The following is an 11020-nucleotide window of genomic DNA, read 5'->3' as shown; positions in this document are numbered from 1 at the left end:
TTGTGGTATAGTAAGGGTAATGCCTTACGCCGTTGATTCCGAGGACAACACTCCTGCTGTCCACGCTGTCTTTTTTGACATCAACCGTGCCATCGAGTCTGTCCCTGCCCAGATTGCCTCTCCTGGACGTATCAATAACAATGAGACTGAAATCCTTGTCCCTAACTACTTCAAAGATGATTAGTTTGGCTCCGAACGGCGAGAACGAGGCTTTGGTCCCGATTGTATCGAAGGACTCATAAATGCTCTCACCAGAATGCAACGCGAGTCTTTCCATCTATCCATTCATCCGCAAGAATTTCATGGGCTTCGGCGGACGGGTCTCGGCGGTAATGGAGACCCATATCCAAGAGTGTGAAGTCGTCAGCAGTGACGGCGTGGGTCCATCAAACAACGCCTTGCTGATCAGTTTCGGACTTGGGGCATCATTTCAAGTCACTCTATGATTATCTTCAAGTACTTTTTCAGCAGTTACCCTCTGCTGCAGAGGACAACCCACTTCACACACTGTCACAGTGCAAGAGTCACAGAGCTTGTTGAAGTCTTCACGGCACCATCAAAGAACAAAAAAAAAAAAATAAGATCCAACCGCATCACGAATCAGAATTGAACTCACGACCAGCAATATTAGACGCATTACACCTCATATCAGACACACTAGAGGTTTAATTACTGAACAAGTGTGTACGCGCGAATCGGCTTTTCTGCTCAGCCAAACACACCATACGCATCATCTGACTGAGTAGGTAAAAGCAGGGCAATTTTCGAAGGTTATATAGTCTAACTCAGGATTGCTACTCGCTCGAGATCATCTCAGCGCACCCACACTCATGTTATCGTAGCTGCACTTTGCATTTGTGTTTTCTTCAAAGAGGAGACAATGAGCAAATCGACAGGTGCATCGATACGTGCCTTCTACTTTTGATAAGTGGAACCTCCGTCTCGTATGTATACAAACACGGAGCAGAGTGGCAGCTACTGTTACTATGTCTTCGAGACCATCATGCGTACAAGGAAGATACCAGGTTCAGTCACAGTGTTTTATCTACTCAGTTGATCGGCTGCAGTGCAAGTCGTGCAACAGCTGCAGGAAGGTTGATGAAGATCGGACAGATTTTATTCTCCCTACCTACAATAGAGAACATCTTATATATATTGTTAGACGATGTGGAAATGCTACGAAAGCATGAAGGATGTATATCTTGAGTTGGGCAAAGATAGGGTCTTCGAGGTATGATATTGGCGATGGTATAATTTCCGGGAATTTGAAGAATCCATCAACCACCCGCGAATGCTGTCCATATAGAACCAGATATCTTGCACGACAGTGTATATAGACAAAAACATGATGCTCAAGTTGAGGAAGAGGCTTTCTTTTGGTCTGGAGCCGAGAGGTCAAATTTTCCGTCTCTTGTTGTTGTTGTTTTGGCGTGTTGCATGCTACACGTCTGATATCTTCCTCCGAACATCACCAACCATTCCATCACACCTTCTCATCACACACTTCATACACTCATCACTTTCGTGAAGCACATCACGATATCATCAACTATCATCACCGTCATTGTCAACGCTCTCCTTGCGATTCCCAAGATGCCATACACATACAAGTCGATCATCCCATACGACAGCCCCCTACTTGATGTCAACAAGCCCCTCGACGTCCCTGTGTGCATCCACTGCAATGAGCCTCTTCTGGACTCGAGCCAGGTAATAGTCGAGTGCGCCGACTCTTGTGGCCACCACAAGTCTCAGTGCGTCACCTGTCTCTTGATGGAGATTGATGATTGTTGCATCGAGGTAAATGCGACACACGTATCCAGGCATAACACAACTAACATCTTCACTAGATCTCTTCCGAAGTTGCTGGCACTGTCAGTGCTCTACTCGAAAGCAAAGTTTTCGAAAAGTCTGTCCCGGTGATGGAGATTGACTTCTCGATTCGCGACTATCTCGAGACTGCCTTAGGTTCTCGCATCTGGTTGAATTCCTACACAAACCACGCGAACCAGGTCACTGGCGCTGTTGCTACTAACAACATTCCCGAGTATCTCAAAGTTACTCTTGACGACCAGCGTCCCTGTGATTCCACCTTCAAACCCACTGCCATCGAATCAAATGTTGCCCCTGAGAACCACCACGAACACAACACCACCTCTTCTGATGGTCACCTCTGTATCCACTGCGACTCTGAGTGTCCGAATCTAAACGACGACCTTCTCGAGTTGTATCTCCACGAGCCTGAAGCGGCTACTGCCCACTTCTCCGCGCGGGAGGACCTCACTGTCGACCAACTTCCTGATTATGTTGACGAAGACGAACTCTCCACCCCCAACTCCGAGATCGAGATCATCTGCAACGACCTTGGTTGAGAGCTTTCCGAGACCTCCATCATCCACAGCAATCCATGCTTAACAACCACCACCGCTTCTCGAGCCTTCTTACCAAGATAAAAGCGCAAGTGCGAGCGAACATTGATCGACACGAGCAAGTCCAAGTCCAACTCCCACTTTCCTTTTTCAAGCATAAGTGCTCAGAAAAGTAAGCTCATATCGTGTCTCTAATAGCATATAACTTGCTAATTCATGTCCAGAAGCATGAGTTATCACTTTCCTTATTTACCAATTGAAGTCACAACTTGAGCGAATGCCCGCGAATGCCCCTTTGATACATCATGTATGTCTTAGGCGGCTTGGCCACTCAGTCTTTCTTGTCAATAATTGAGATTATCTCTAAGCGTCATGCAGTCAGCACATCAACAACAGGCTGAGGAAGGAAGGGTTGCAGGTGCGAAGACATGAAATATCTCGCCAGTAACCACAGAATGCACATTCTTTTCTATCCCATAACATAGTCCATCTTTCTTGTGCCAGTGATGACTATTTTGCCTTTCGCTATTGCTGCCTCCCTGGCTTACAATCTTTTACTTTGCTTTCGTTGTTCTCTAAGTTTGTCTTAACAAGAAACTTGCTGTGTGCTAGTATCAGCCGCAACCACAACTTGCTCGTATCGTTTATAAAAGAACCACTCCTTTGCCAAACTTGCCCCGATACTATTTCCCCATTGCAAATGAGCACATCTAGCAGGAATCTCGTTCTCTGATTGATTCGCTAAGGGCATCCCATTTCAATCTACGCGCTTTGCGCTTCAAAGTCCTCACGAAGCTGAGTAGAGCACCTTGCAAGAAAAAAAGACCCTTCTACACCTTATGGGGTTTTCTCATCCAGGGGTCTTGTCCTCTCGCCATGTATTGTCGTAGAACTCTACTATACGCGCAGGAGATGGCTCTCACTGCCATCATGTACACTGACCTGAGACGCTCCTATGCACGATGACCCTTAAGACTTGTCCGGGACGTTCCTAGCCAGTCGATGCGCTCTCCGGATCTCAGATGTTCTTCGGTTTCATCGGCAAGAGCGTCCTTGAACGGTCGAAGCAACGATAGCCGGAATTAATCCACGCAGTTGCACGTGCGATAGACTTGACGTTCGAACCAAAGATCGCTTGGTTGGTGATCCTATCGAAAATTTGAAGGCTGTACCTTTCGACTACGAAAAAAAAAAAAGGATAGAGTCATGAAGCTGTAGATGTCTCACGTACCTCAACGTAATTTGCCTCACTGAGTCTTCGTGTTGACATAAATGAGATCCTTCTAGTTTTCTTCTTGCCTACTTCTTTCTACCACATCAAGCACTAAACGAAGTTGTCCTGACTCTCCTTCTGGCTGCCGCTTGGAAAACTGACTCCTGATCTTGCTGTAAGTTTGAGAGCTCTCACTTCCGTGGAGGAAAGGTCAGGTCAATAGATTTCCAATCCCTTATCCATTTCTCGTCCAGGCCTACTGCTTCTACGTATCATTTGCCATCTCACAACTCCACTATAGACCCAAAGGTTTGCTTCCACTTTTATCATGTCTGTTGACCTGAGACGCTATCATGCATGTATCTGCCCTGCTACTCTGAGCTCTCAAACGCGACACGACCAGCCGTGTCTGTGATCGAGGTTCAGTTTGTCCCACAAGCAGTGAGCCCTGTCCTGCGAATCAAGACGGCGATGTATCTGTTCCGCCTAACGATTGTTAAAACAGAGAGGTTCTTTATGCTTTCTTATACATGTTTTTAGGACACAAACTCACTAGTCGTCGATATGAATTCTGGCGCATGGAGGCAATAACCATATCATGCCTGTGATGATCACACGCTAGATTTATTACGTTACTCACGTTCGATAGAATTTATGCATGATAGACGAGAAGACAAGTTGTTCTCAATTCAATGCTCAAACAATATCTAAAAGAATTCTATGAACTCAAACAAAGGAAAATCATGTTTACATAATGAGCTCATTGCCCTTGTATTTGAACAAAGGCGAGCTCTTCTTCGAATCATCCACTGATCTCTCTTCAATGTCAGCAACACGCTTGGGGAAGCCGTCGAACGACTTGGCGTAAGTGGCGACAGAGTGTGCAATGAGCTGGTATCAATGTCAGTCGGGTGTGTTCAAAGTGTTAAAATGCGTGTTCCTGCTTACCTTAGTGTTTACTTCCCAGGCAGTCAAGTCCAGGTTGTGGAGGTCGTCGCAAAGTTGGTGGTAGCAAGGATCATACTGTGCTCCAGCTTCACCACCGAAAATGCTGGCCTCCTCCTTGGTCTTGATGCCCTCAGCACCAGTAGCAATGCCACCGCTTGGAATGCCCTCCGTGAGGAAACCGAGGTAATCACTTCTGCCATCAAATTCAATGAAGGTGTAGTTGAGACCTTGCTCCTTGTACCAGTTTTCGTAGAGAACACGAAGCTCGCCTGAGCCGTTGGGGTTTTCCTCGTTGGTGGCGTTGTAGATTTGCAGAGCATAATTAGATGAAGCCATCATATCGTAGTCCATGAAGAGGCGGACCTTTTGGTTCTCGGCAGCAGAAAGGTGCTCGGCGTAGTAGGTTGATCCGAGGAGGCCTTCCTCTTCAGCGGCCCACCAAGCAAAGCGAACACAGTTGTTGACCTCATACTTGGTAAGCTGGGTGGCGACTTCGAGGAGAGAGATGGTGCCAGAACCATCGTCGTTGATACCAGGACCAGGGGCTACACTGTCGCTGTGGCCACCGAGCATGACACAGTTCTCGGGATCACCAGCAGTTGTCTGAGCGATGACGTTGGTAGTCATAATCTCATCGACAGTCGCGTCAATGTAAGCAATGGCATCAAGCTTCTTTGTACCGTTGGTGAGTCTTTCGACATAGGGTGCTGCGTCTTCAGCGGAGAGGCCAAAAGTGGCTACGTGATCGGGTGAGGGGTTGCCCAGGGTGCCAGAGAGTTCACCCTTCTCATTGTTGTAGACAATGGCAGCATCGGCTCCAGCCTTGCCAGCGTTGGCTGACTTGTCGCCAAAGGAACAGGTACCACGCTTGATGAGTGCAATCTGGCCAGTCATGTTGCGCGGGAAGTCGCTGAGCGAGCATCCTCCATTGGGAACCAGGAGGACGTCACCATAGACGGGCTCATGACGCTTGGTGGCAGGAGTGAGAGACATTGGGGTTGCTGATTTGGGAACATCGTATCCGATCACGAGACGAGACTCGATGACATTACCACTAACAGCCGGGAATGTCTGGTTCGTGATGTTGTAATAGCTTCCCAGCTTGGAGATCTCTGAGTAGATGTAGTCGATAGTACCAAGGTGTCCTGAGGAAAGTATCAGTATTGGTTGATGAGCTGTCTGATGGGAACGTGCTCACCCTTGCTGCCAATGACTCTGGTTGGATGGTTGTACTCGGGAATACTGAGCTCGGCAATCTTGTAGAGGTCTTCGGCACGGGCGACCAGCTTCTTGATATCGATATCCGCTTGGAGCTTCTTAGTGTCGATGGCAGTTCCATTACTGATGTCAGACAATGCTGGAGGAATAACTGGGCTGTATGAAGGATGAGAGTCATCTACAACAAGTGGAAGTTGTCTAGCCGAAGCGGCTGCAGCAACGCATGCAAGAGCGGTACATGTCCGAAGGATAGCCATGATAATATAGAAAAACAAGTGATGATGTTGGTGGATGTGAGAAAGATGGTGGAGGGATGTTCGAGTAGTCTTTATACAGTTGAGCACATGAGAAGGTGCTGTATTTAGGGAAGTCACGAGTATGCTTTTGATAAGGTTGTCATGCAGAACGCTCGTACCTTGCCGATCATTGCCGAGATCGGTCAAGCCTATTCCGCGATAAGGGTCATGCTTGACGCCGCATGCCTACTACTCTACCCTCTTTTATACGCCTAGTCTTCTCTGAAACGGATACAAGTACTGGGGCGTGTTAGCACCGCTCATAACCATGGCCTCGATATCGCAGCGACATTGCTGAAATGAAGCTGTTCGTGATTGAAGGCAGGAAAACACAGCAAGTATCGCCCTTGCCCGACCAAGAGCCAAGGACTTCTTGCATATAAGATGCTCCTGGGCAACCACACCTCTTATAGAAGGTGTTCAGAAGTGTGACCAAAGGACTTTGAAGTTGCCCCTCTTTCCCAAATGCTACCTTCCTGAAGTTACCGTAGTTTTTCTAGGCAAAATCCACTCCTGCTGCGACGTCTATTCATGACCTTCGAGTAGACATTCTTCCGCCTTGGCTGCTTGCGATTTGGAGGTGTGATGGTCAATGGGATGGCCATTTGGAGAAGGAGCTCAAGCAAGCTCGTGTCGCTTGGAAAGACTTGCTTGGTCTGCCTTATCATGCCTTGGCTGATCGCTTGGCCTTCCACTCGACAACCAGATACTGAGTAGGTGTTAAATTTATGAGCTCGAGGCTCAGATATGATATGAAGAACAAGAGGTAGAAGTACACCATGCTACGCTGTCAGCACTTGAGCAGCGCACTAGAAACCAGAAAGTAGAGTAAAGCAAAGATGCTAGAGCAACGCCAAGGACCATGCAACCATAAAATGCCAGCTTTGCTCTCGCCAAACGAAGAGCAGGCTTTGTGGAGTCTTGTTGATAGCCCATCAAGCTCTCAGCCAGGTCTGGAAGTACTCGCAGTTCTTCGCATTGACAGGGCCACCATCTTCACAAAGATTGAAGACTGGACACCTTCCGCAAGGTGCCTGGCTCAACCCATTGCCTTCAACCTCCTCGACTGCATCTGCCACTTGTCTTCCCTGCATGATATTCTTCATGGCTTCCGTAGCTCCAAAGACGCCCTTGCAAGTTCTGTAGCCATTTCCAATTTTTTCAATACGCTCGTCAAACACCAGGACATCGAGCAGATTCTGTAGATCGGATTCGGCGAGTGCTGAGCTGTCCTTCAGAAATCCGGCCTCTGTAATGAAATGATGGATAGCGGAGACAGTCGGATAACCACGCCAGCCTGCCGGGTAGGAGATTTGTGTTTCGTAGCCGCCTGCTCTGCGTGACTTTGGATGTGAGCCTTCAATGTCTGCTGTGTCATTTCTCTTCCTCTTCTTTGAGATTCCGTCGGCATCAGGAGTGGCTTCGCGCTTGATATAGACAGTCTTCCAGCTGTTTTGTGCGATGAAGTGGATCACAGCATCTGCGGTGATAGCGATCAATTCGACATCCAGTTCGCCGTCGCTGAACCATGGTCCTCCAGTGACATCTTCGTTCGGGCTCAGGTGATAAAGCATGTAAATCTTCTGGGCAGGATTCTTGATCGACTTGACGGGCTTAACGAGCTTCTTGCTCTCGAGTGTCTTCATGGCTTTCGTAACGGTGGTTTGATGGATATTGGTACGCTGTTTGATTGTCTTTGTCCATGTGCCATTGGTGCCGCTGTTCTCGATCTGGTTGTATACCATGCGTTCATCGTCGTTGAGCGTGACAATCCTGATTAGTACTGTCAGCCTGTTGCTTCCAAAGCATATGGTGCAGTGTCAAGTACGCACTTGGCAGCATCATCCTTAGTGCGCAGCGCATAACAGATTTTGCCCTCCATTTGCATCAAGCGGATCAACTGCGCATCCATCAAACCTTGCACCAGCTCCAACAGCGCTTGAGCACTATCCACCACTCCCATCTTGAGCAATTCATCCTGTCCAAAGATTTTGGCGCGTCCTTCTGGAGAACTGAGAGCCGCATTTGTGCAGCGCTCATAGAGCTCTGAGCTCGACTCTTCCAACTTTGCCGCCATGTTTCGTCAAGTTGTGCGCGACAATAAGTTGGGAAGGTGAGTTGGCAGATGATCGAGTCGCATGTGAAACTTTGTGACTTGGATCTGCGAGAGGGAAGTTTTGGTCGGAGCTTGTTGCACTTCCGATGCCGATCCTTTTACGCTTCTTGCGTGACCCTGTCTGTCTTTCTCACCCTCCACCTTGCGTTTTTTGGCGCGAATAGAGAGTGAAAGATAGTCGAAGTCCGTATCTAAAGGCATACCAATCTTCTATCATGGCTTTCGTGATTAGGGTTACAGCTTCGCTGGCAGCGAATCAAGAATGTAAGCAAAGCATGAAATCGGGGAGCGATACTCCAATCTCAGGTGGGCGGACCTTAGTTTTAGAGCGGACTTGAAGAGAATTGAAAGAAATAGATGATATACAAAAACCTCATGTGTCTTTTGCGATCGCCGCTAACGATGAAAGTTACAAGAAGGGTTACTACACTATGCTACACGCTGGCTATTATTGAATCGAGAGATGTTTGCGAGGCACCTCTGATCACCGTCAAAAGCTTCTAACAAATCCATGTTGATCCCTTCGATGCCCTTCAGGTCCTTGTGGCCCACCTGGTGGTGGACCTGGCTGTTGTTGCTGAGACGGTGGAGGTTGCTGTTGCATTGGAGGTAGACCTTGGCCCGGATGATGAACAGGTTGATGCCATACTAGACCGCCAGGACCCTGGAGACCAGGCAGTGCAAAGCCAGATCCCCAGTGTTGCGGTACATGTTGTGGCAACTGTTGAGGTGGTCCTGGGGGAGGTAGAACGCCTGTGGGTGGATAGGGCCCTGTATAGCCACCAAACTGCTGATGTTGTGGGTGTTGATGCTGATGTTGCTGCTGCTGCTGGGCTTGTTGTGCAGCAATCAAACCGCCATGCTGCGACATGTACCGCGCGTGAGCTTCAGCGGCACGATGGCGCTCAGCAGCCTGTGCTTCTGCCTCACGGGCCTTGTCCTCTGCTTCTTTGGCCTTGCGACGAGCCCACCATTCAACCATACTTTTCGATCGCTTCTCACTACGAGGGACTTTGCGCTTGGGGTCGATTGGAGCTCCTCCTGCTGTGGCTGGTGCAACAGGGGTTGTATCGATGGATCCAGGCGTAAGGCTCGTCTCTGCGCTCGCCGGCATGTCAGCATTGACGCTTCCAATACCTGGTGTACCATTGCTCTGGGCTTTTGGTACGCGAGGGCCTTTCGGGATGCCAGCATCTGATCTTTTGTGGTGATTCTTACTACCTTTTGGTCGTCCCTTTTTCTTCCCACTAGCCGTAAGCGATGGCCCGTCTTCGCTCTGCGGATCAATCTGCGATTCGTCTGCTAGTCCTGGCGTGGTTGTCTCCGTTGCAGGTTGAAGTTCGAGTACAGGACTGTTCTCTCGCGTATCTGGCGGCACACTGCCTGCGTCTGAGCCTGACATCTCATCTTCTGATGTTGTGGCCGATACTGCAGCACTCTCTTCACGAAGCTCTTGCAGACGCTTTGCAACCAAACCACCTCGTCCGCCACCACGCCCACCTCTGCCGCCTCGACCTCCGCGACCGCCCCGCCCTCCTCTTCCGCCCCGTGTAGCTGTTTTGCCTCGCTTTGCCATAGGTTCATCCGCTTCAGGGGTCTCGCTCATGGCATTTGCACCTCTCTTCCTTCCCATGACTTGATCAGTGGAAACAACACCATCATACTTGGCGACCGGTTTCCGAGCCCGTCTGCCAGTGACAATCTCTTCCGGAGGAACAGCCGCAGCAGCTGCGGAAGCCTCTTTGTTGGCCTGGCCACGAGGTTGACGAGTACGTAATTCTCTGCCAGAAGCATCTCTAACGACTTTCTGGGCGATAGGATCTTGCATGCCGACTTTCTTCGCATCAAACACATAATCATACAACTCAGCTTCTTTCTGATCCTCATATATCATAGGGTCAATCGGGTTGCGTTGGCCAGTTGCAGCCTTACGAGGAATGGCGGCATGTGGAGCAGTAATCTTTTCAAGCTCGAGATATTCGTCCTGCCACGCACGCAATGCTGCTGCCGTGTTGGCGGCCAGTACATATAAGTTGTCCGTAGATCGTTGGCCTGGCAGAAATTTGGTTAAAGGCCCAATAAAGACGTCTGGTTGTGTCATTGGCTCGAAGAGTTTGTTATACAAAGCTTGCGCTTCATCGTCTGGCAGGTTGGGATCTTCGAATATCTCATCGGTGAAGGGGGACGGTAGGTCATCATCACTGACAATGTCCTCCTCTGGTGCCAGAAGAGGTAGTTCTGGCGAAGGCTCGCGAGAAGGCTGTCGTGATGCTGACTGAGCACCACCGCGTCGTCTTCGTTTTACGGTGCCACCTCGTTTTGACAAGGTAATGCCTCGAGGCAGAGGCTGAAAGTTGTTCGAGATGTGGTCATCGTCATCAGCATCGTCATCCTTTTCAGGATCATCGACGTCCGATGCAGTATTGTCCCCATTGCCATTGAAAGAAGTGGTTGCAGGGCGATTGAACGAAGAATCCTCATGTGTTTCGCTTGCAAGTTGGCCGGTGCTCTCATCAGACTCGGGCTTCTTTTTGGTCTGTCCGTTCTGGCTGGATGCTAGACCAGTGAAGAAAATGGCCTCGTGAGCACTCTCACGACGAGCTCTCCGTGCAGCACGGCGATCGTTAGGACTTTGAGGCTTGCTAAAACTTCTTGCTTGGTCCTCGGCTTGATAAGTCTCTAGAATCTCCTGATCAATACCGGAAATGGCAAATATGCGATCATTGATCCATCTGAGAGACACAGGATCTGTTTCGGCGTAGTTGGGAACCTTTGCTGTGATAGTAGAGTTCATCTTGTCGGGAGAGGAATTGTTGGTTGACCTAGTGGTGCGAGTGAGAGAGGGGCTGACTTGAGGTAA

At 49.1% G+C, this 11020-nt stretch overlaps 4 protein-coding genes across 4 annotated transcripts; 1 reads left to right on the top strand and 3 right to left on the bottom strand.

Annotated features, from left to right (window-relative positions):
• Positions 1-1593: 1593 nt before the first annotated feature.
• M437DRAFT_63379 (uncharacterized protein) lies at positions 1594-2372 on the top strand (the record flags this gene model as incomplete). The annotated part of the gene is made up of 2 exons (XM_041024243.1): positions 1594-1800; positions 1851-2372. The coding sequence occupies 2 exons, from the start codon at positions 1594-1596 to the stop codon at positions 2370-2372; spliced, it is 729 nt and encodes a 242-aa protein (XP_040882858.1).
• A 1957-nt stretch (positions 2373-4329) lies between these two features.
• Positions 4330-6005, bottom strand: M437DRAFT_41512 (Zn-dependent exopeptidase; the record flags this gene model as incomplete). Its single annotated transcript, XM_041020394.1, has 3 exons — positions 4330-4473; positions 4531-5675; positions 5729-6005. The coding sequence occupies 3 exons, from the start codon at positions 6003-6005 to the stop codon at positions 4330-4332; spliced, it is 1566 nt and encodes a 521-aa protein (XP_040882857.1).
• A 974-nt stretch (positions 6006-6979) lies between these two features.
• M437DRAFT_41836 (RNA polymerase Rpc34) lies at positions 6980-8121 on the bottom strand (the record flags this gene model as incomplete). The annotated part of the gene is made up of 2 exons (XM_041020453.1): positions 6980-7817; positions 7877-8121. 2 exons carry the CDS (start codon positions 8119-8121, stop codon positions 6980-6982), a joined length of 1083 nt encoding a protein of 360 aa, XP_040882856.1.
• Positions 8122-8650: 529 nt separating this feature from the next.
• M437DRAFT_41078 (uncharacterized protein) lies at positions 8651-10954 on the bottom strand (the record flags this gene model as incomplete). The annotated part of the gene is made up of 1 exon (XM_041020312.1): positions 8651-10954. The coding sequence occupies one exon, from the start codon at positions 10952-10954 to the stop codon at positions 8651-8653; it is 2304 nt and encodes a 767-aa protein (XP_040882855.1).
• Between the last annotated feature and the right edge of the window lie 66 nt (positions 10955-11020).

Source organism: Aureobasidium melanogenum (assembly GCF_000721775.1).
Source record: "Aureobasidium melanogenum CBS 110374 unplaced genomic scaffold scaffold_3, whole genome shotgun sequence".
Taxonomy (NCBI): domain Eukaryota; kingdom Fungi; phylum Ascomycota; class Dothideomycetes; order Dothideales; family Saccotheciaceae; genus Aureobasidium; species Aureobasidium melanogenum.
Note: the sequence above shows the minus strand (reverse complement) of the source record. Positions and strands in the feature narration are given on the sequence as shown.